Source organism: Dendrobates tinctorius, unplaced genomic scaffold (genome assembly GCF_039654945.1).
Source record: "Dendrobates tinctorius isolate UK_male_01 unplaced genomic scaffold, ASM3965494v1 ptg000143l, whole genome shotgun sequence".
In the NCBI taxonomy this organism is placed as follows: Eukaryota; Metazoa; Chordata; class Amphibia; order Anura; family Dendrobatidae; genus Dendrobates; species Dendrobates tinctorius.
This window is the reverse complement of record NW_027361810.1, coordinates 47,216,114-47,241,788: the sequence shown is the minus strand read 5'-3', so window position 1 is coordinate 47,241,788 and position 25,675 is coordinate 47,216,114. Positions and strand designations below refer to the sequence as shown.

At 43.6% G+C, this 25,675-nt stretch overlaps 1 protein-coding gene and 1 long non-coding RNA gene across 2 annotated transcripts in view; both read left to right on the top strand.

The window, feature by feature from the left end:
* The window catches only part of CIRSR (corepressor of RBPJ and splicing regulator), a 45,884-nt gene extending 21,379 nt beyond the window's left edge, over positions 1–24,505 (top strand). Inside the window, exons 8-10 of the mRNA XM_073545923.1 lie at positions 15,586–15,692; positions 18,747–18,835; positions 23,615–24,505. Coding sequence (XP_073402024.1) covers positions 15,586–15,692; positions 18,747–18,835; positions 23,615–24,248 — 830 coding nt within the window. The 3' untranslated portion in view covers positions 24,249–24,505. The remainder of the gene's footprint in view (positions 1–15,585; positions 15,693–18,746; positions 18,836–23,614) is intronic.
* LOC141049440 (uncharacterized) lies at positions 412–7,331 on the top strand. The gene is made up of 2 exons (XR_012220349.1): positions 412–2,867; positions 3,149–7,331. It is a non-coding gene; the product is annotated as an uncharacterized lncRNA (long non-coding RNA).
* Positions 24,506–25,675: the final 1,170 nt, after the last annotated feature.

Genomic DNA, 25,675 nt, shown 5'->3' with positions numbered 1-25,675 from the left:
ATAAACCCTATCAAAATGAGCCAACCGACTGATAGGAAAAACAGGCCCTGAAGTCGCTAGGCTTCAAAAGACTATATCAGCACTCAGGTATATTCTGAAGACAGAGCAAAAGATCAACAGATCAGAGACAAAAATGGAATTCAGCTCACCCCCGGCCGGGGATGGCAGAACTCCCAAAAAACAAGGCAAAACAAAAACAAAACTGAAGAGTACAAAGCAGAGCAGAAAAACTTAGCTTTGAGACGCAGGAATCAGACTGGTCTCCAGGAATCCAGCAGGAAAATCACCAGCCAGGAAGAAGGGCGTCGGCAGCCTTATATCCAGTCCTCAATTCCAGCCACCCAGTTAACATCTAGCTGCCCAGATGTTTGGTAATCAGTCTCACTACCTTCCTTCACCAGAGGAGGGAGTTCATCAGACCTCAATGGTGAAGGGAAAAATGAACTCACAACAATTACCTAACACTGGATGATTCATTGCAGAATATTAATTTGGGTCTCTGCATTGTGGAAGATTTGTTGTGGAGCGGTAGGTAAAATGGAATCTATGCAATCCGAGACACAGAAGTGCTGCTCATTCACAGCATCTCCTGTTCTTTATTGTTGGTGTACAAAATAAATGTAAAACTTTTACATCCAGGCAAAAAAAAACTCATCTCAGCTTTCCTGGCTATACAGGTGGCAAACTACCAACCTCCCCAAAAAAGAAACAAAAAAGACATGAGTTGCCTCTCACCAATAACACAAACTGGAGAGCAGCCGTCCTCAGTTTCTCTTGGGCAAACATTTTCTGTCTCTTGATACAATTCTTGTACACATGCTGCTGATTCTCCTTGACCTTGTAGTAATGGGCCTACCGCCTCAACACATTAACCTAATCTATCCCTGTGCGGCACAGCCAAAAGTTTTTACCATAACCAGGTTCCCCGCATCATGTTCCCACATGCTTTATGCATCCATTAGCCCTCTGTGTCTGTACTGATACACACTTAACATTATGGCTGGTCCATACAATCAGGGAAACTGTTACCACCCACCTTTCGTGTCTCCCTCTTTCCTCATAGACTGTAAGCTTGCGAGCAGGGCCCTCATTCCTCTTGGTATCTGTTATAATCTATGTGATTATTGTTATGCTGTAATGTCCATTGTCTGTACAAGTCCCTTCCGAAATGTAAAGTGCTGCGGAATATGTCTGCGCTATAGAAATAAAATGTATTATTATTAATGGGTCACTTAACGCCAAGACTGATTTTTGGGACCAGGAACAGAATGACAAACTTGGCTCCTAAACTGCTGACCGTTTCATGCAAATCCAGGTCCAAAACCGTAATCCCCAAAGCACTCAATTCTTTGCTAGTTATGTCCGGCTTTCCTTAGAGTTATGTCCTTCTGGCGCCTAGGACACACGAGCAATCTTGGGGAAATGTAGCAATTTCCGACCTCTTGTCACTATCGCACCACATGTGCTCACCAGCCTGCTCCGCCGCACTGTACCTTCTGCCCCTGTCCTCGGTGAGGCTCACGCTTGCATTTTGGATTCTTTTTTTTTATACTTGACACACGTTTAGTTATGTCCAAAAGTTAAGGTTTTGGAATAGATATGACATTTTACGAAACCCATATGACCGATTTCTAACAAAGACTGATCACAATGAGATTGGATCCCTTTGAGTAACATGGAAGCTCAATGAATTCCACTTTCACGCAGCCCCAAACTTGGGTTTAGTTAATTATTCAGTCTCCTGACCGAATCCTATGAAAGTCACTGTCCAGTCGGGCCTCTTGCAGACCTGATCAAAATGTGGTGGATGTTATTTTTGTTTTATTCCAGATGGAAGGGGTGGTCAGAAAGCCATGATCACTTTCATCGCCAAATCTACTGCTATGACATGGCTTTCTATTCATAGAATCATAGAATATTAGAGTTGGAAGGGACCTCCAGGGTCATCGTGTCCAACCCCCCCCCCTGCTCAATGCAGGATTCACTAAACCATCTCAGACAGATAGATGTCTGTCCAGCCTCTGTTTGAAGACTTCCATTGAAGGAGAACTCGCCACCACTCGTGGCAGCCTGTTCCACTCATTGATCTCATTAGCTGTCAAAGTTTTTTTTCTAATATCTAATCTGTATCTTCTCCCTTTCAGTTTCATTCCATTGCTTCTCGTGTTTCCATGTGTAAATGAGAATAAGGCTGGAGTCTCACTAACCTGCGCAAAATACGGTCCGTAGTTTACATGCGTAATACGGATGAATGACCCCTAAATTGCTCCGTAGGCAATCCGTAAGCAAGGTGTGGTCGCGTATTTTGCGCATGTCTGCATCCGTATGTAATCCGTGTGGCATCCGTATGCAATCCGTATGGCGAGATTTTCTCGCAGCCTTGCAAAATGGACATTTAATGGTTTTGAGGCCTGCAAACAATTTAAATCATTAGCCTGCACCCTATTTATACACTCAGAAACAGGTGGCTGCCTCCATTCTGTCCATTTGTGAGCTTGCTTTCACGAGGTGTGTTGGTGTTCTTTGTGCAGCATGGCAGAGGGTCTGCGATTCAATACAACTGAGCAGGTTCTCTTTACCTGGATTTTGTCACGGCGCTTTGGGCAACCATACCCAGTGATAGTGGATCCGTGGAGGAGGAGACGCATGTGGGTACATCCACTTTTGAGTCAACGACTCACAAGAGGTCATTTTCACCGCCTCTATTCTTCTCTGCGGGAGCATCCTGAGAAATGTTACCAGTACTGTCGCATGAGCATTTCCACATTTGATCGACTCTTGGAGACAGTGCGCCCTGGGATAACCTTTCAGGACACAAGGATGCGCAAAGCGATATCTGCAGAGGAGCGACTTCTACTCACAATATGGTATGTACTACACAACCACATTCTCTATGTTCATAATTTGCGTGCTAAATTATGTTTTTTGGCCTTCTTAGACAAAGTTTAATGCCCTCATCTTACTCAAAATATGTTTCACCTGACACACCAGAATGTTACATCTAATATGTCCTGCATATCACTTAGTCATTGTGCCACCAAATATGTGTGTGTTATTCTATCTCAATTCCTACCAAGTTTGGTCGGCATGTAAATGATTTTTTTTTACTTTACCCATTCTAAACTTAACTATTTCTGTTGTTCTACAGCTTCCTGTCCACTGGCCTGTCTTATGCCGCCCTCCACCATGAGTTTCTCATTGGAAAGTCCACCATTTCAGGCATAGTGAGGTCTACATGTACAGAAATCTGGACAAGACTCTATCAAGTGGTCATGCCCGAGCCCAGGATGGAAGACTGGTTGAGGATATCAAGGGACTTTGAGGAGGACTGCCAGTTTCCAAATTGTATTGGGGCCCTGGATGGCAAACATATCAGGGTGCGTAAGCCGCCGAACTCTGGCTCCCAATTCTTCAATTATAAACAATACTTTTCTGTTGTATTGTTGGCTCTGGTAGACCCTCAATACAAGTTTATAATTGTTGACATTGGGGCCTATGGAAGGACGGGAGACTCTAGAGTCTTCAATACTTCCATAATGGGTCGGCAGCTACGCACCAACCAGTTGGATCTACCACCACCACGCCAGCTACCAGGCTCCCCCGAACAATCAGTCCCTTATGTCCTTGTGGCAGATGAGGCCTTTCAGTTATCGCGCAATGTCATGAGGACATATAACCGGCGCAACCTTGACCACAGGCGCAGAATTTTTAACTTGCGCCTATCACGTGCTAGGCGACTGGTGGAGTGTTCCTTTGGGTTCTTTGTGCCAAATGGCGGGTACTCCAGTCTGCCATTCAGTTGAGTGAGCAAAATGTGAATGAAGTTGTGAAAGCCTGTGTTGTTCTGCCTAACTTCACCAGGATACATGATTGTTCCTCCTCTGATGGTGTTGTGCGTAGGCCGGACAATGTGCGCAGGGTGAGACCACCTATCATCCCTCAACGTAGACCGCTCTCTGGCCTCAAAGTGCGTGATATTTTCACTAATTACTTTATCTCACCTGAGGGGGCAACTTCTTGGCAAGAGCATGCTGTGTCTATGTTATAATTTGTTTCTTTAATTGTGTCTAAATATATGTTACTCAACCCCTTATGATTCTATGACTGTTTCATTGCATTGGTTGGTGTCTGTTAGTATGTTGTGGGGGATTGTGAAAAATCACACAGAGACGTTAACTAGAGTAGACAAATTTTTAGTTTTGCCCTTTTTTTTTTTTTTTTTTTTTTTTTTTTTGCTTAAAGGCAAACATAATATTGCCATAAGAAAATTTTGGCAATGGGCAAAATGACCCTTTGTGCCTTCTTTAACTTTTTGTCAAATTAACATAACAAAACACCAACAAAGATTAGGCAATATCAACATTGCTGCATGACTAGATTAGATTAAACTAGATTTGCCAACAAAAGGTGAGCTCCATCACCAAAATAAAGGCAACAAGATAACACTCACATTTCCTCATAATGTTTTCCAATCATAGAAAGATTCCACCATGACAGGCAAGGCTACCTCACAGCTTTCACACAGATATTACCTGTCTGTAGAACAGACAATATTTAAGCATGCTATACTGGAAAGGATCAAAATACAAAACTCACTTGTAAAGACATAGAGAGAGCGTGATATTCTGAATGCTGGTCGCCTTGAATTGTTTTACTAGAGATTGCTACCAAAAAAGGTGACTACTTCACTAAGGCCAGCACGCCTTTCCTAGGCGTTAGCAAGTGAGTAGTGTATTTTCATCCTTTCATTTTACATTATAGCGCGTTTAAATATTCTCTTTTGTACACACATGTAATATCTGTCTGAAAGGCGTGAGGTAGCGTTGCCTGTCATGATGGATTGTTTCATATGTTTGGAAAACATTGTTTAAAAATGTGAATGTTAAATTATGTTATAAATGTTGGTGATGGAGAACACCTGTTTTTTCCTTTCTATTAGGAGCACCAGTTAAAACTCACTGGACATCTCCACCCATCAGAATCATAAATCCTCATAGGTTGGGGAAGGGGAACGTGGAAGAACAGCCTGTGGGTGCTGCTGGACATTGTGGCCAACATCACCCTGTGTGGGGCCATACTGTTGCCCATGATGCTGGAATTGTCCTGCCTCCTGGGACTGTTGGGGATACTGGCCAGAGTAATGATGATGGTGAGGGGCTTCTTGTTGGCTCTGGTAGGAACGTGGCTCATACCCACCAAGATAGCCAGATCGTCCCCAACCAGGTTGGGACCAGCCTCCAACACTGGGTGGGTACAAGTGGCCATATTGGTGGGGTTGGCTTGAGGATGACATTTGGGGCTGCGGAATAGAAGGTTGGGTAGGGGGAGGAAGGGGTTGAGGTGTTGGCCCATGTATTAGGGGCTGTTCGGACCCTGCTTGAGCAAGCATCTGTGTGGATGGTCTCATGCGCATTAAATTTCGTGGTGAGAGCTGCCACCTCTCCAGAAATTCAAAAAACCTCATATGGGGTATTGGGGGGGGGGGTGTGCTTGCATCAAGCAGGATCTGAATACATCCCCTAATACGGAGCCGGACCTCACGGGTAAGGGCACAGAGATAAAGGGTGAGGCTACGTGCATAGGCCTCCTCCCCATCATCTGTAGATACTCTAGACAAATAATTGAGCACCCCTGTGTCCACATTGGTCCTGCTCTCTTGAATAGTGACCTGGCGCCTTCTTTTTGTTCGCCGTGATGTTAGAGCAGCCTGTGGGGAGGACCTGATCTGGGCAGTTGGGCTGCTGCTCAAGTTGCCCGACTCTTCCAGGATGGGTGATGTGGCAGCAGCAGACCGTCCTGGTGGTGTGGTGTGTAGGGCAGCCATTGTGTGGTCTTGTGATGCCTCCTCTTCAGCCATCCTTCTTGTAGGGGGAGAAGATGGGCCAGCCACCTCATCCCCTACAGGATCTATAATGGGCTCTGCCTCTGAGGCCGTTCATCGATCCGTAAGGTTGGATTGGGTTCTGTTATAAAATAGAACAGAGCCAAAAATACATCAATATTTTTGTCCCTGTAAAGTATTTGTGTAATGTATTTGTGTAATGTGGTGTGAGGTATGTACTTACGGTCTCAGATCCAGAATTGGGGCGAGGAAGTTCAGCCGGTCATAGTATATGTACTTTCTTTTGACATATCCAGCATCCCCACTCCTGGACCGCTGCTGCCGTTCCCGGCGGAACTGGTCCCGGATGCTTCGCTAGCGTTTCATCACATCTTCCACTGCAATGTGACAGGAAATATTGTCAAATTCACATATTTGAGAGGTCACATTTTCTACCAGTAGTCTAGGCATGGGGCCTTCTGGGGTGTGCGTTCTACCAATGGTGGCATATGTAATTGTGCCGATACACAGGGTCTCATTAGCTCCACTGAAACTAATTTGTTTGGCTAGGAGGATGAGGAGCTTGTGGCCTAACCCCAAATTATGGCGGTGTGAAGCCACGTGTCACATCCAAATGTAACGGCCTCATGAGGCTAATAAAAGTACATGCACAGGAAGGGGGGTGCTGATTCTAGATTCCTTTTTTTGCCCGCGCTAAGGTTAAGGATGTTTTTATGGTTGCACTTACGAATTTTATGCTGCTCATCACGTGGTCTGTCACCAAAGTCATGGTACATCTGGCGACAGATGCGCCTCCATGACGCCTCCTTTCTTGTCCGGTTAGCATAATTTGCATCGCGTGGGTCCCATATTTCGGGACACTCCTGCACCAGCACAATTAGCATCTCAACATTAATGTATGTGGACGCCTTGCTGCTGCTGTACTCTGTGGAGGCGTACTTCCTGGATGTCTGGAGCGCTTTTTGAGCTCATTTGCATGTCTAGGCTTCCTGATGATGGATTGGGCCATTTCCTGTCACCAGCCAAAAGACCTGCGTATTGCTCGCAGGTCACACGTGTAATCCGTATTTTTTGCGCACCCATAGACTTGCATTGGCGTACTACGGGCGTAGTACGCTGACAATCGCAGCATGCTGCGATTGGCACGGAGCGTAGGATACGGATGAGAAATATACGCCTGGTGCGAGTGACCCCATAGAGAATCATTTGTCCGTGTCTAATGCGTGCTTTTAGCGCCTCTCACTCGCCCGTATTCCTCGCCAGTGTGACTCTGGCCTAAGGATGATCCTTCTACAATGTGACAGGCCTTCAGATATTTGTAAACCTCTATTAAGTCTCTTCTTGGCCTTTTTTTTTTTTTTTTGCAAGCTAAACATTTTCAGATCCTTTAACAGTTCCTCAAAGGGCATACTTTGCAGTCCGCTCACCATCCTGGTAGCTCTTCTCTGAACTTGATCCAGTTTTTCAATGTCTTTTTTTTTTTTTTTTTTTTTTAAATGTGCCCAGAACTGGACACAGTATTCCAGATGAGTCCTGACCAAGGAGGAGTAGAGGGGGATAATTGCCTCACGTGATCTAGACTCTATGCTTCTCTTTATACATCCTAGAACTATGCCTTTTTTGCTGCTGCATCACACTTGACTTATGTGCAGTCTGTGATTTATTAGTATACCCAAGTCTTTTTCACTTTGTACTGTTGCTTAGTTCTATTACTCCATTCTATAGATGTAATTTCCGTTTTTCTTGCCCAGATGTAGAATCTTGCATTTCTCTGTTAATTACCATTCTATTAGTCACTGCCCATTGTTCCAGCTTCTTTAGATCCTTCTGAATCCTTTCTCTGTCTTTTCTAGTGTTAGCTATCCCTCATAGCTTTGCTCGGTCTGCAAATTTGATTCGTTTACCTTCAGTTCCCTTATCTAGAACATTTAAAAAAATGTTGAACAACACTGGGGCCAGGACAGAGCCTTGTGGTACCCCACTTGAAACACTTTTCCAGTTGGATGTGCAACCATTTATTACCACTCTTTGAGTACAATCACTGAGCCGGTTATGAATCCACCTAACCGTACCCTTGTCAATCCTACACTTGGTCATTTTTTTTCAATAAGGATAATATGAAATACCGTATATACTTGTGTATAAGTCGACCCCCCCCCCCCCCCCAATTTTGCCACAAAAAACTGGGAAAACGTATTGACTCGTGTATAAGCAGAGGGTGGAATCCATAGATTATGCCCCCATATGCTTCTCCATAGTTTAAGCCCCCCATATGCTACTCCATAGAATATGCCTCCGTATGCTGCCCCATAGACTATGCCCCCGTATACTGCTCCATAGACTATGCCCCCGTATACTGCTCCATAGACTATGCCCCCCGTATACTGCTCCATAGACTATGCCCCCCGTATACTGCTCCATAGAATATGCCCCCCCGTATACTGCTCCATAGAATATGCCCCCCCGTATACTGCTCCATAGAATATGCCCCCCCCGTATACTGCTCCATAGAATATGCCCCCCCGTATGCTGCTCCATAGAATATGCCCCCCATATGCTGCCCCATAGAATATGCCCCCCATATGCTGCCCCATAGAATATGCCCCTCCATAGACTATGCCTCCATATGCTGCTCCATAGACTGTGCCCCCATATGCTGCTCCATAGACTGTGCCCCCATATGCTGCTCCATAGACTATGCCCCCATATGCTGCTCCATAGTCTATGCCCCCATATGCTGCTCCATAGACTGTGCCCCCATATGCTGCTCCATAGACTATGCCCCCATATGCTGCTCCATAGTCTATGCCCCCATATGCTGCTCCATAGACTGTGCCCCCATATGCTGCAAAAAAAAAACAAAAAAAAACATACTCACCTCTCCTAGGTCCATCGCCGCTGTATGCCACTTCTTGTGTCAGTGACTGTTCAGCCAGCAGAGGGGCGGCGCGCACTAACCACGTCACTGCACCCCTGCTGCCTAAGCGTCACTGACCCAGGATGCAGCAGAGACAGCGGTGAGCAGCGATGGATCGGGGGACAGGTGAATATCGCTATACTCACCCATCCTGCTGCGGTCTCTGCAGCCTCGCTTCTCCACTGTCTCCCTTCCTGTCTTCAGCGTTCACGTGGCGCTGCTTATTACACTCATGAATATGAGCATATTCATGAGTAGTAATGAGCGGTACTACGTGACCGCTGAAGACAGGAAGGGAGACAGTGGAGAAGCGAGCGAGGCTGCAGAGACCGCGGCAGGACAGGCAAGTATGATCTCGGTGACACCCCTGCTCCCCCTCCCCCGCCGACCCCCAGGTATATGACCCGTGTATAAGCTGAGAGGAGGACTTTCAGCCCCAAAAAATGGGCTGAAAATCTCAGCTTATACACAAGTATATACGGTACTTTATCAAATGCTTTGCTGAAGTCAAGATATACTATCTCTACCGCATTTCCCTGATCCACCCAGTCAGTGAATCCATCATGGAAGGAAATTAGATTGGTCTGGCATGACTTATTTGCCACAAACCCATGCTAGCTGTAGTTAATTACTGTATTCTTATCCAAGTACTTGCTGTAAGATAGTTCTGCCATTCAAGTAGGGGATACTCGCTTAGCAGCCACAAAACCAGATCCGGCATGGGTTTTCCATAAAACAATCATAGTCCATGCGGTTTCTTAGGCATCATAAACCCACAGCAGTAACCTAAACTTCATAACATCAGCATAGCGTCCATGACACAGTTCAGCTCTGTAATCCCTGTGGTCACATCGGTCATGCACACACAGGCTCTTCAGCCTCAATTATCTCGCCCGTCAGGGTTCACTCATGGTTACTTCACCGCGCTGCAAACGTCCATTCCCTCCAGGGAATTACCAGACACGTGCAGCCATTACACACAGTGTTCACTTGCTGTCAGAAGGCAGCCCCATCTCTCTCAGACGGGACCTTCCAAAACGGACCAACCAGGTCCCTGCATTCACTTCATGTGACCTACCCTGGCCACCTTACATGATCCATAGCCACGCCCACCGGGTCACATGGCTATGAACTCATCACAGGTCCTTCAACCACTCATACACACTTTACAATAGCGCTCTTAAACATACCCCCTGGGTGGGTTTGTAGGTAACTGGGCTCGCCCAGCTACCTGGAGACTTCTCCCTGACGCATTGAAACAGCACCTCAGCAGTATCACTGCTGATCAACACACACATAAGTCTCCATCTCAAGGCCATCCACCTTGAGATACAGAACGGTCATTCAGGATTCTGCCATTCATCCTCTCTCCTAGGACATCCACACAGTGTCCCCTAGCGGACACAGTGGTCACTACACCACATTGCATACATGCTGTTTAATAATTTGTTCAAAGATTTTTCCTGATCTAGAAGTAAGACTCACTGGCCTGTAATTTCCTGGCTCCGTCTTCTTTCCTTTTTTTGGGACAACATTTACCCTTCTCCAATCTTCTGGGACTTCTGTTTTCCAGGATTTTTCAAAGATTCTGGCTAGCTGTTCTGCAATTTCCTCTAACTCTTTCAGTACCCTAGGATGTAATTCATCTTGACTAGGAGATTTAAATTAATTTAAATTAGCTAAGTGTTCCCTGACCATCTCTCTATTTATAGATGGTGTGGATTCTTTTATTACTTTTATTACTTCGATGGCACCATGAAGATCAGTTGATGTTGTGTTTGCTTTCTTAGAGAACACAGATGCAAAATAGGAATTTAAATGTTCGGCCTTCTCAACATAATTTTTTGACCACTTCACCCTTTTCATCCTGTAAAATTCCTATTGCATCTTTTGACTTTTCTTTTGTTTTTAACATATTCCCAAAATCCTTTTATGCTTCTTTTGGTCTCCCTTGCAAGCTTCACTTCATTACTGGCTTTAGCTCTTCTATGTCTTTCCCTGCATTCCCTGCATTCCCTGCAAACAGTATATTTTACTTTAGATATGCCCCCCTTTCCATTTGAAATACAATTCTTTTTTCCTTTTTAACAAGTGACTAAGTTCTTTGTTCATCCATTCTGGTCTCCTTAAATGCTTCCAATTCTTCCTTCTTTTCAGGATTGTTACAGATGGTGCAATGAGAATTTAATTTAGCAAAATCTCCCATCCTTCTTGGATATTTCTGTCCTTTAGAACATCCAGCCATTGGACCTTTCCTACACTTTCTGAGTCCATTAAAATCTGCGTTTCTGAAGTCCAACCTTAAAGTCTGAGTCCTCGCTGGTCTTCCTCCTCTTGTAATCAAAAATTTGAGGATAGCATGAATGCTGCCTTCAAAATTCCCAGCCTCCTTTACTTCCTCAACTATTTCCTCCCTGTTGGTAAAAATTAGGTCCAAGATTGCAGATCCTCTTGTTTTCTCTTCTACCTTTTGAAAGATATAGTTGTCAGCAAGAGAAGACCCAGTACTTTTGCCTGAGAGAGATTCCCAACAAATATCTGGATAGTTAAAATCTCCCATGATCACTGTCGTACTTTTTTGAGAACAGAGACATCTCATGTAAAAAGAGTTCATCCATATCTTCAGTTTGACCAGGTGGCCTATAGTAAACACCTACAATAATGTCCTTTCTGTTCTTCTGTCCATGAATTCTTACCCAGTTTCTCCAGGGCTACCAGTCTCTGAAGCTTGGATCTCTGGAGATATACGTTTTCCTAACATACAATGCCACACCTCATCCCTTCTTTTTAACCCTGTTTCTAATAAATAAGTTGTAGCCTTCAAGGTTTGTATTCACATCATGTGTACCGTCCCATCAATTTTCAGTGATGTCTATGACATCATATCTCTATTCCTGTGTTAGCAGCTCCAATTCTCCTTGCTTGTTTCCCCTGCTTTGTGCACTTGTACATTTTACACATTTTGGTTTGTTGTCGGATTATCTTGCTCCTCTATTTTCATTCAGAGGTTTTTTTTGTTCTTCCTTTCCACTTCTCTTACCAGGGTTCTCAAAATAATTCATTAGCTGCATATTTGTTCCTGGCCATATATTTCCTATCCCATATTGCTCTAGTTTAAAGCTCTCCTGATGAGTGTAGCAAGTCATCTACCAAATATGTGTTTTCCTGTTTTCGTAAGATGCAATCCATCTCTAGCAAGGAGTCCATCATACAGGTAATTCACTCCATGGTCGAGAAACCCAAAATGTTGCTCACGGCACCATCGACATAATCAGTTGTTCACCTGTAGAATCCTGTTCAATTTCCTTGGTCCATGTCCATCTACTGGGAGGATGGATGAGAAGACAACCTTTAATCCCAGTTCCTTCACTTTCCGGCCTAGGTCTTCAAAGTCTCTATATTTTCCAGGTCCTTTCTTGCTGTGTGACTTGTACATTCTACTGGGAATAGGAAAATTAAAGTCTCAACTTAATACAACTTTGTGCCCTGACAACATATGTAGGCTGTAAATGGTTTCCCTAAGCAGAAGAATATTAATCAAGGCTAAAATAGAAGGGCCAGACTTGTACTTGTTACCTTGTTTTGATCATCCAACCCGTTTATCGCTTATAGATATGATGGGGGGGGATTTCTGACCCCCTGGACCCACACCGATAAGCAGAATTAGGCATGTTTATCCCTGCTAGAATGGAGCGGCAGTGCACATTTTTGACTGCTGGTCCGTTACCTTCTGGGTTTTTCTGGCAGCCCTATGGAGAATGAATGGAGTGGTGGTTGGGCATCTAGTTCCAACTTCTGGCCCAGTCTTCTGTTACATTTCATCCTCGGACTGGCATCTCCTAGGCCCAATGTTAGTTTTTAGGCCTTGCGATGTCATGACGTTTGCTTGAGGTCTAGTCTCCTTACCTCCTGCAACGGCATGATGTGCGTCCCGACATGATGTCGCTAGGCCTAAGAGGCAACAGAGGCGCTCAGGAAATGCTGGCTGCAGAAGTGAAGTCTATCCTCAGCAGAGGCTCCGACCAGAGGTCATAACTTAAATGCTGTCCTCTTTTTGTCCAACTAATTTATATATTTTTGTAGCTTTGTCATTCTTTTATAGCTCAACAGAACGTATTTGACAAAAATAGTTAAAAAAAAAAAAATCAATTGCATTTTTTTTCCTATTGTTTTAATTGTGCACACATTATTACGTGTCCTATTGAGTCTGTGTTCATACTTGGATATTTGAACGGGATTTGTATTTCTTCCTGACTATTTCGCACCCCGCACCTCTTATGAACGTGTCTTTTTGATGACCCGCCACAGCACATAAAGCAAAGTTAAGAAAACACTAGGGTAGGTCTAAAAATATACATGGTTGTGGTGAAGGTCACAACCCAACAGCATGAGAAGACAGAGGAGAACCCCTCTTGATGAAACCCAATGTGATGTCTACAAGACTCAGAAATCAGAGCTTTCAGATGATGAAAAAGATGTGTGAGGTTTCGCCACATGGCGGCTTGGTCTTGCAAAAGTTCAAAAACATCAGAAGGGTCCGTCTTCCAATCTTCTTTAAAGGGCAGGATTATTTATTGGTCTTCTGTTCTCCTTCATGAAATATAGATGTCTGGTGATCCTATTGAGAAGGACACAACATGGTTATAAAGCGAGGGTAACATCTGGCGGCAATCCCCAGGCAACAGTTATAGGACAGATTCAAGGCATATGAAACGAACATTGGCCCTTCACCTGACTATCGCTCGTGTCTCATCGCTGACTCTCTAATGGGCAAAATTGTCTTCCTTCTATGGAAAAATTAGATTACCTTTTGTCTGACCTTTTTAGTAAGATGACAAAAACTTGCTTTTTATTTAATTGACGTGGCTCCCAGAAGCTCTCGTGTTACGTGTGGAAGTGAAAGGCAATTTTTTTATTTTTGCTTGTTTATGTAGTTTTTTTTTTTTTTTTTCCCCTTCGGTTACTTTTTTAACATTTTATTTTTTTTAAATTCACCCTGGCATTCACCTGAGCTCCACAGTTCTTGTTTTAGAAATCTCCAGCAATTGGCTGCTACTGCTGAAAGAACCCTGCTGCCAAAATACTGGAGGAGAAATTAATGGATGACTCTGTCGAATGTGAACAGGCTGGGTCTGCCAACATGAGAACTGCGAGCCTCTGTTTGGGATAATGTACAGAGAGGAGGTCATCAGCCCGGAGGTCATCAGCCCAAGGCATATGGGGGGAAACATGTAATTTTGGATATTTTAAGCATATAATTAAATTGATTTGTAACTACTCTTAAACATCCCCTCCTATTAGCTCCACATAGTCCTCTATACAGTATAATGGGCCCCACATAGTCCTCCATGTAGTATAAGGAGCCCCACATAGTCCTCCATATAGTATAATGGGCTCCACATAGTCCTTTATACAGTATAATGGGCCTCACATAGTCATCCATGTAGTATAAGGAGCTCCACATAGTCCTCTATACAGTATAATGGGCCCCACATAGTCCTCCATGTAGTATAAGGAGCCCCACATAGTCCTCCACAGGGCTGTGGAGTCGATAAGCCAAACTTCCAACTCCTCAGTTTCCATGACTTCGACTCCGACTCCACAGCCCTGGTCCTCCATACAGTATAATGGGCTCCACATAGTCCTCCGTACAGTATAATGGGCTCCACATAGTCCTCCATACAGTATAATGGGCTCCACATAATCCTCCTTGCAGTATAATGGCCCCACATACTCCTCCATATAGTGTAATGGGGCATGGTGCTGGCCAAATATAATCACCCCGCTGACCAAATTCGACCCACGGGCCAGAATTTTACATGTGCTCTAGAACATTTTGGCCACAGTCATTTTCATCCATTTTCTCTGTGTATGAGTGATGAAATCAATAAGCTAAAGCGGTTGCGATTAATCTTTGCAGCTTTACTTCCAAATGCTGGCACATAAATGACTAAAAACGCCAAGCGATCAGCGTAAGCGGTTGCCTATCCCCATTAACGTATCAATCTGAGGTCTATTTGTGCCTCCGTGTTTCGCTGTTCTTATTCTGCCTCACTATTTTACAACTCCTCCAGTCTGATACCGGAGCCATGCTGCCAGGGTCCGCGCCTTTTAAACCTATTGTAATTATTTCAATAAGCAGAAAATGTTTCCCGTCCGCTAATAATGGCTGTCTCCGCAGGAATAACAAGTATGAAATGAGCAGTTAAAAGGCCATTTTTATTTTTTTTTTGTGTGTGGCACAGATTTACATCTCTGCAAAAGTGAAGCGAGCTGTAGGTGCCAGCCTTAAGTGGAATAATGATCATTCGAATAAGCTGGATTTATAAGTACAAGCAATACTTCTCCTCTGTAGTGTGCTGTGAACATGAAAGTTTTTTTTTTTTTTATTTTTGTATTTTTATTTTTCATAGCCGGCAGGCAGTTTTCTCAAATTTTCTTGTATCGTGGCTCCGTACGGGGGGTGGTAGGCTGCAAGAGGTCCTCGGCTTAATCTAAGTATGCCGGGATACCTTCCAGCAGTCTCCTGTAATGAGAATCGCCCTAACTAACGATGCACTCGGCATGTTGTTCCCGAGTCTTAGGAAGTTACATAAGAGGAGAATCCGGCTCCTCGCTTAAACACAAACGCAATTATTTTGTATTCTGAATCCCCCTGGCCGCTGTATTTAGAAAATCATATCCGATGCTTTTCCCAGCGGAAGATTATTCAGTTGATTTAGCACCGATTTTACTTAACAAAGCTTCAAACGCGTTCCTACAGCGGAGTCAGAATAAAGGTAGGGAGATATCAATGATGCATTCAGACTCCAATTCCTCTTTTCAGGGCCATCAATGCACCCCTCGGAGTTAATGGCGGAGATGAGAAACAGTGGGTTTGCACTGAAACAAAATGTACTGGGAAGAAACCTGACCGTAAATGATCTATCACAGGTAATGATCCTTTTTTTTTTTATTATTATTATATCAGTAAGCTGAAAATATCTGTAAATTTTCATGTGATTTCCTAGAAATTACTACTTATTATTATTTGCCAATGTGCATAGTCATTGGGTAAGGGAGAATGACAATAGTAAAGTGGATCAACAGTTCCGGTGCAAGTAAAAAAAATATATATTTTTATTTCCTTTTTTTCTTTTTGTGCAATTTTTTTTTTTACATTTTTGTTTTTATTTTTTGCATATATCAAACAACTCCTCCTTTCCTCGGGAGCCAGAGTGTGAACTTTAGTAATAACCATCATCTCCTACCACATTGTTAGTTCAGTGCTACCTGCTGGCTGTTTCCCCAGGAGCTTTTGAAAATGAAGAATAGAAAGGAATTTGCTTCTAGATGGACACAATGGCGCATGGCGACGCTCCACATTGACTTGATAGCGCTGGGATAAAAACTGGGTGCATTAGATTGTATCATCCACCGGCACGCCAAGATTGCTGTAATTGAATATTCATAATAAAAGGCCGACTTTTCCGCAGCAACAACACACCTAAGTGTAATGCCGGCGCTGCCTGATGGCCGCTTCATAAAGCATTTTTTTTTTTTTTTTTCTTTCTCTGCCAGCAATCTGTGCGCAGGCACTTTTAGTGATGGATTTGTCAAGAGCCTTTGAATTCAGACAAAGCCGCGGATAGGTGCAAAACTGCAACACATCAGTCTGTAAAGGACATGGATATTACGCGTGGCACAGCGTTTTACTGTCTGCTAGTCGTGTTTTGTGTCTTGTCCCTTTTATTGTAGGTGCGCTTCCCTTTTATAGCCGTCGTAAGAAATACAGTTTATATGGATGGCTGAGTTGGAAATGGCCCATAAACAAAGCAATTTTTATTTTTTTTTGCATTTTTTTTTTACATGTCATAAAATAGAGCGCTAAATTGCTGTAAATGTATTCTGACAGCTACAGGGGTCTATAGAGCGGCAGTGGCCTCCTATCGAGGCTTATAGACCTGTAGGAGTCTTGCTGTAAACTTTTACTCAGCTACATTTTATATTCTCAGAATTGTAATGTTATATGAACATTACAAAAAAAAGTAAAAAAAAAAAAAATCATATATAAAAAATAATTAAAGAAAAAAATAAATACCGTACATTCATGTGCAGCACTGGCAGAAGCTAAAGATAAAAGCAAGGGCTAAACCCTCCGGGCAGAATCAACCCTCAACTTCTGTCCAAAAGGATGAAGGCAGCACTGCGGAGTCCAAACATGAGCGGTTTATTGACCCCACAGTGAAAAGGCGACGGTTTGTTCCAAGTGTGGAACTTTCTCAAGCCTTGGAACGAAACGTGACTGGCGTTTACGATCATCGCAGCTTCCATGATGTCACAAGCCCATGTAGGTGCCCAGGATGCCAGGCTGGAGACTGTTATGGGTCAGCTGCCATGGAGGACCACACTTAATGCCGGTCCACAGCAGCGCAAAGCTTTTTGCTCAACTCTACTGTTCACCCCAGGTCGCAGTTGATTTTCCAACGTTTGCAGTCATCCAGGCACTGCTCAGAAATGTAGTACTGGGGTTTGTGTACACAACTTTTTTTTTTTTTTTTTCTTTCCCAGGCAGTCAAAAGCTGCAAGTTTTTCAAGTGGAAACCACTTCAGGAAACACCAGCAGTTTTTTAAATTTTTTTTTTCTAAAATGTCTTTTTGCATGATTTTCAGGCATTTCAAGCTGCTTATAAGCATTTTTGTAAGGTTTTTTTCAGGTGTCTTATTCATATATATTTACTTTTTTTTGTACGGTCTTTTGAGGCAGTTTGCATATTTTTTTAGTTTTTTTATTTTAATTTTAAGTACATTAAGAAATGGTGTCTCTGGAAACCTAAAGTGCTCATAGAAGTTGTCCAGTACTTGGACAACTTATTGACATACCCAACGCTTGGGCCCCCCCCCCCCCCCATAAAATAATAGATTCTACTCGCTTCTCGGTCTGGCACCCTTCCCGCTGTGTAGGCACTCGCTCTCCTGTTGTGACAAGCGCTGGCGTCAGTATCCCTGCCACCTGTCGAATTGAACATGCCTCCTGCAGCCCGGACTTCCTCCTTCAAATTCGATTAGTCTGAAGGCGGGGACAGTTACGCTGATTAGGTACCAGGGTCGTGTGTTGCAACACTGCACGAGAGCCAGAGGGAGGAATGCCGATACAGATGGAACGGCAACAGCACAGGAGGGGAGATTTTGTTTTACCGGGGCCAAATATTTAAAGGATTGTTCCTAGTAGAGGACAACCCATTTAAAAGGTGCTCAAAAGCCTGAACATATGAGCAGCAAGTAATTTTACATGGAAATTCATATGGCTCACTCTCTTTTTAACTTTTTCTGAGCACTTTTTCAGAAGACTGAAAAGACAACGTGTGAACATCCCTTACATTTATGGCCATTAATGTGGACCTGGGCCCCTTGTACTGTATGGCTGTTTCTCTCTATGAATCAAAGGCAGAGATTTTGAGCTCTTTAATAAAAGAAAAAAAAATTGAACTCTGCTCCTTAAATACATAGATCATGAAGTAAACCTGCACAGAATTTTGGACCTTAAAAGATGGTAAACCTATTGTTTTCTTCAAGGGGTTGTCAAGGCATTGATGACCTATCCTAAGGACATCTGACACCATCTTCTTCCTTTTCGATCAGCTGCTAATAGCTCCAGAGGTGATTGGATGAAAACCCTGAACAGAACCGCGCAGCTCAGTTCGGTGTGTAGTGGCTGCTGCAGAGTCCTGCAGGAAAATGGGAGCTGATCTGCAGTACCCGGCAGCAGCAGCTACACAATGAATGGAGCCATGCCGTTCAGCTCTTATCAATATTTACATCACGGATGTGACGTTGATGCCCTAACTCATATGTCTGGAGAACCCTAATATTTTTTTTTTTCCCCCACTTTTTCTTTTCACTTTTTTTTTTTTTTTTTTTTTAAAGTGTCTAATTTGGTACATTGACATTTACATTTATTTCGTGCTCATAATTCACACTGTCTGTATTTTTTTTTCTCTTTTCCAGGGATATGTTGTAAGTGAAGCTGAGGAAGATGACCCAGAAGTGGAGTTTTTAAAATCCTTATCTACAAAACAAAAGCAGAAACTTTTGAGGTGATTTATGTGTTGCGCTTTTATGTCCTACACACACTATCGGGGGCTCAGTGCGGTTCGCCTTAGGCTATGTGCACACGTTGAAGATTCACCTGCGGGTTTTTCCACGCGGATCCACAGGTAAAACCTCAGGTAAAGTGACCTGCGGTTTTCCTGCGGATTAGCCTGCGGTTTTGCCCTGCGGTTTCACACCTCTACTATTTTAAAGGTGTGAAACCGCTGCGGAATCCGCACAAACAATTGACATGCTGCGGTTTGAAAACCGCGCGGAAAAAACGCAGCATGAGCACAGCGGATTTGAAATGCCATAGGCTAACATGGTACTGTACCATTTCTGCGGAACTGCTGCGTTTCCGCAGGGCCAAAAACGCTGCAGAAACGCAGCAGAATCCGCAACGTGTGCACATAGCCTAAGATGTGCTCACTGTGGGTAAAAGATTGTCAGTGTGATTCCGACCATCCATACCTTCTCTTAGTTAGTATACACTGTAGTTGTCATAGGGTTCAGTGGTCCCGATGACACCATAGTATAGCAGGTCACAGTAGACCGCCATTACCGTGCTGCCTACATTATACTCTCATAGCATCCAAGAGAGTCTCATTAAAATGTGTGACATTCCAGGCAACCGTTTCCTTTCTTTCTGCTTTCTTTTTTCTAACTATGGAAATCTTATGCCTAATTGGTTTGGATACACCTAGGACAAGAAAAGGTTATCCGGCGCTGCTTACTTCTGCAACAGAGGTGAGAGATTTTGTGACGCCGCATATCTGCCAAGAAGTTTGCATGATCATGCAGGTGTCTCATTCTAATGATTGCTCACGCGTTTCGGTAGATCTGGGCGGTTGTTGTCATCAGCACTGCTCACCTCCGATGCAGGAGTAAACTTAAGGCCGGGGTCACACTTGCAACTGCAACGCGAGAAACTCGTGCATCAATACCTGGCACTGCCGCCAGCACTCGGGACCGGAGTATGCGGCTGCATATCTTTCTATGCAGCTGAACGCTCCAGTCCGAACCGCCGGTGGCAGTGCTGGGTACTGATGCGAGTTTCTCGCATTGTAGTTGCAAGTGTGACCCCGGCCTAAAGGGGTTTTCCTACTAACAAAACTACCTACCCAAACCTACCTACCCGCACGCAACCTTCGATCGTCCCAAGATCTTCTCCTCTACTCCCCCCTTATCTCTTCTTCCCACAACCGCATACAAGACTTCTCCCGTGCTTCCCCCATACTCTGGAACTCCCTACCGCAACACATCAGACTCTCACCATCAACGGAAACCTTCAAGAAGAACCTGAAGACCCACCTGTTCCAACAAGCCTACAGCCTGCAATGATCCTCGGTCTACTGAACCACCGCACGACCTGCTCTATCCTCTCCTACTGTATCCTCACCCATCCCTGTAGACTGTGAGCCCTCGCGGGCAGGGTCCCCTCTCCTTATGTACTTGTGTGTACCATGTCCCTTGTCTTACACTTGCATATTACTCTTGTATATATTACACTTGTCTATATTTCCCCTTTTCACATGTAAAGCGCCATGGAATAAATGGCGCTATATAAATGCATAATAATAATAATTTTAATCAATAGTTCTTGGAATAATAATAATAACTTTCACAATTGGATGTGTTTTAAATGTTCCGGTGCTGAGATAACCTTATAAATGGGCCCCTGCTGTGTACTGTGTAATGGCCGTGTCTGACCGTACAAGGACCTGGTCTGATCATACCACAGCTCCTGGGCATGGGGGAAGCTAAAGATTATATAGACCTTACAGCAGGAGATCGTAACAGATTCTTTCTTTGAAGTAAAACCATTTTAGAAAAAAAAAAAAAAACAGGCAGGAAAATGTTTTGCCTCACCCAAAGAATCCTCTGTGATCCAGCGCTGTAATGTCTGTTTAATCTTTTCCTTCCTCCCCTGCCCAGGAGCTGTGGTATGATCAGACCAGGTCCCTGTACGGTCAGACACAGCCATTACACAGTACACAGCAGGGGCACATTTATAAGATTATCTCAACACAGGAACATTTTATTTCATCACATCCAATTGTGGAACTTATTATTTTTCCAAGATCTATTGATTAAAATTAGCTTTTGTTCTTGGGGGGGGGGGGGGGGGACCCTTTTAACAATTGGTAATTTATACTTGCCAATGATATTTCCAATACTAACGCCATTGTCCAAGGGGCACCATGCCAATCAGAGCGCCAACCTGTTCTATTCTAGCATCCACAAGGGTTTCCGCTCAGAAGCCTATCTCTGACACTTGTGTTGGCGATGTGTGATATGTGATACCTGTATGATAACGTCCTTGTGAGAAGCCTTGATCGGAGCCGGTGGGGGGGATATTTTCCGGTTTAATGTTGCTTTGTGACTATATAAACCAACAGCCTTTCATTCTTCTGTTGTCTAAAAACTATATCTGTACATTTTGATCAAACCTGACCCCGTTCTGCATGGGTGTCCCCATTAAGTCGTTTCATGTCCCTGTTCTTTTATTGTGCTAGACAAATACAAAGTCTGATTTAACAGCATGATCCATGCGTTTGTAAAGTGGCAACGTATACTGTAATTGGTGCGTCCATTGATAGAAAATATTCAAGCGTGCATACAGCAAGGCGAATTATAGGATTTAGAGCTGGAGTTATTGAATGGTCTGTCTATTGGTTAACATTGCTTTGACAGCGGGGATGCTTGGATTACACAAAACAATGGTGGGTGTTCCATAAATTACATATATGCACATTTAATAGAAAGTACAGCTATTGCCAACTGCACCACATTATATTCTTGGCACTGCTTTTTTTTTTTTCTTGATTAAAGTAAACCATTGAGTTTCTGCAGCAATGTGCTCCATAGAGCTGACATTTAGGAAGGCGGATCACACATTCCAGTCCATGAGAGCTGGAAGTCTGCTCACCATTGGGACATATGGTGACCACCCCCTGCATGAGAGAGGGGAGAGCCGAGACCTCATGCTGACGTCCTTTTATTCATGAACGTGTTCAATCCATGATTTTTTTTTTTTTTTTTTATAGGTGAAACGCATATCCATTATAGGCTATGGGGTTGTTCACATATAACCATGGCTCGCACACGGATGCAATACTCCATTTGCCGTCTGTTTTTAATATTGTATTAAGCAGGAGAAGCTTTGTGTGTATGTATGTGTGTGTGTGTGTGTGTGTGTGTGTGTGTGTGTGTGTGTGTGTGTGTATATATGTGTGTATATATATAAATCATGCTAAAAATGATCGATAAAAATCTGATGCGAATCAATGCCTTTTTTTGTAGTTTGTTTTCTTGCTATTATTATTATTATTATTATTTATTATTATTTATTATTATTAATAATGGCCTTCAGTTCGATCACAAACCATGGCGATTTGATGGATGAATGAGCTGTAGGTAGATTGATCTTGTTCAAGCCTAGATAGGTCCACCAGGGTGTTCTCTGCTGTTACCTCGATAGTATCAAGCCATAGAGTTCCTGGTCTTCCTCTTCGCCTTGTTCCTTCTATTCTTCCGACCATGATGTCCTTCTCCAGTGATTGCTCTCTTCATGGTGCATATATGCATTTCATGAACAGACTTGTCTGAATGGTTCGTATGTAATGGAGATTTGATGGTACCTTGCAGACACCGCTTTGTGGAGTAGAGAACTGAAGATCGGGGGTTACCCACTGCCGATCACTTCCGAATTGAAAGTGAGCAATGCTGATTATGATACAGTCCCTCATACCTGCCGAAATGAGTGCACTATCGCCAGGTATTGGGCACATGTCCTATTCTAATGAACTTGACATGTGCGTGATACTTGCAGATTCATGTTGTTCAGCAAATATGTAGGTTTGTAGTGTCATCTGCACTACTCACCTCTATTGTAGAGCTGAGCAGCGCCATATAAGTTGTGCCTTACCCCCTGCTCCATTTAAAGGGGTTATCCAGGACTGTATAATTTTTTTTTTTCTATGGGCCTAAGAACAAACAGGCAGGTTGTCGCTAACTACCCTCCTATTGTGCCCGGCACCAATCTCTGCTGGCACAGAGAGGTCACAGACCACTCCTGCTGGCGATTCAGCTGCTTCCGCTGATGTTACGTCGACAGAGTAGTGGCTTTTTATCTGCTCTGTTCTGTTGACTTGGCATGACTGCCGACGTCATGCTGATTGTCAGCTGGCTCCCTCCATTTAGCATGAGGTCTGCAGTCACAACCCATCAACAGAGCAGCCCAGAAGAAGAGCTGCTCTGACATTGAGCAGCTGAATTGCTGGCAGGAGTGGTCAGTCACCGCTTGTAGCAGAGACCAGGTAGAACAGGCAGGTAGTGGCCTCTATTAGCAACTACCTGACTGTTAGTTTTTAGGCCCATAGTAAAAAAAATATAATATAGCACACCTGGACAACCCCTTTTTAATGTTTTATCTGTTATATTATTGACACTATTTTACTCACTGGATAACATGCAGATTGGCTTTCTACATCTAGTTGTATTCCAATGATCTTCACTTTTTACATTGCAAAGGGTAGTATCCGAGGTGACATCCGCAACATAAAACGACTTGCTGGAGGTTGATTACTGAGATTATTAGCTGACATTCTGATCTTCCTCTGCCGCAGTTCTGGCTCTGGAAGTCCTTTCCACACAGCAATGTTTTTGCTTTTATTTATGATGGAACCCCTGTAAAGTTGCTTGAGTTAATATCCATCCCGCAGGTCAATTACTGCAATTTATTTGCATAGTTTCTGATCTAATTGTCTATTGTATCTTTTTAGAAAGCTAGATCGACTTGGAAAGAAAAAGAAGAAAAAGAAAGACAAGAAAAAGAAGGCACAGAAGAAAAAAAGCAAGCGGAAGCACAAAAAAAGCAAAAGCAGCAGTAGTAGCTCCTCCAGCGACTCTTCTTCTAGTAGTGAAAGTGAATCAAGCAGCGAGGAGGAGAAGAAACGTAGGAAAAAGTCCAAGAGTAAGAAGTCATCCAAAGACTCTGGAGATGGCAGTAGTGACAGTGAAGATAAACCTCAGTCGAGAAGAAGCAAAGTTTCAGAAGAGCCGTACCCTAGCTGCAGAAAAAGTGAGAGTGGACAGGAAGATTGTAGGAGCAGGAAAGGTTTCCAGAGGTCCCATGATCAGAAAGAAAAGCGGCAGCATCACAGAACACAGGAAGACCACCGAGGTCCTCAACGGGAGGAAAAGATAGAGACGGGCCATAGGCCTGAAAAATCCAGATCTGGCAGAAGCCCGAGCGATGAACGATCTGGAAGCCACCGTCATAGAAGCAGAAGTAACTGCAGGGATAAAAGAGAATACGAGGATAGAAAAGACAAGGAGAAGAGCAGAGATCAAAGAAGCCGAAGTAGAGACAGGGGAAGAAGTAGGAGCCGAGAGAGAGATCACAAAAGAAGATAGACTAGATGTACATAATTTCACTGCCGGCTTGCTCACATGTTTCCGATTATATTGAACTGTTTAGTGTTCCATGGAAGACTAGGGGTATTTCTTTAGATGTCGCTTAGCGTGTTGCCTTCTTCTGCTGACGTGATATTTATGTTGCAGTTTTTGAGCATTTCTTGTTTAGCCTCTTTTGTGGTACTACACCTTGTTACTATAAAGAATGATGTCCTGCCCCGGACTTGAAAGGAGCAATAAAATCAAATCTGACTCCAGTTATCTGACCTCGTCCATCGCATGCCTTCATCTACTAATTGGTTATTTTATTTAATGCCCATTGTCACATGAAACCATTTAAAAACCATATTAATGTGTCAAACTGTGAAAGAAAAGTGCTTGGAGGGGGGGAAGGAAGCATGCAAAATCCATGCAGGTGTTACACAGGACAGATCGGTACTAGTGATGAGCGGTACTAGTGATGAGCGGTACTAGTGATGAGCAATCGTGCTGGGATAAGGTGTTATCTGACCATACTCGTGTGCTAATAGTGTCTTCAGCATGCTCGAATAACATGTTCAAGTCACCGCACCTGTATGGCTCGCGGCTCTTAGACAGCAGCAACACATGCAGGGATTGCCTAACAGCCGCGGGGAATCGAACGTAATTTTCGAGCACGCCAAAGACACTGTTAGCGCCCGAGCATGCTAAGATAACACCTTATCCCATTTTTTAGGGATTCAGATGGAAGCCCTCAACCGAGTCCTGAACAGGGTGACCGACGTGATGTGAACCAAGAAGGATAGAATAGATAGATCTCGATCTCTCTCTATTACTATTTATTTTTTTGGCAGCTACTTGCTATGTAAGACAACTCCTGCCCTCCCCATGAATACACAGTTCTATTATACTGTCTTACAAATTCTCATTATTCTCTCACAATTCTACTTGCACTAATCCACGACTACAAATAACTTTGTAATTAAAAACCTCTTATTAGTGATTTTGAAAATAATTATTTTGCAGCAAACACTTGTGGTTACTTCATTTTCATAAGAGCTTAGTTGTTGAGATTTTTCTTTTATTTCTAAAGAAATTTGGACATATTATATTCAGATTTTTTTATATATACAATCTATGGTAAAAATGCACCTCAGGACAAGCTAAATATCGCCTTAAAGTTTTTTTTATTCGGTCGTCCATGACAGCACCACCTGAGAGAGGGGATCTGCCCTTCAGGAACAGGAAACCTACAGATACAAAAGGGCGGCACCTCTCCCACGCATCAGTTGGTTTCCTGTTCCTAGAGGACGGGACTTCCTTCAGATCGTCCGTCATGGAGTAGTCGAGGGATTCCCAGGCCGGCTGACCGACCCAGGTAGCGGAGGGATCTCCTACCTCGGTCAAGCTCGGGGTCCCTGGAAGCGCCACGGTGGGGCCGGGTAGGT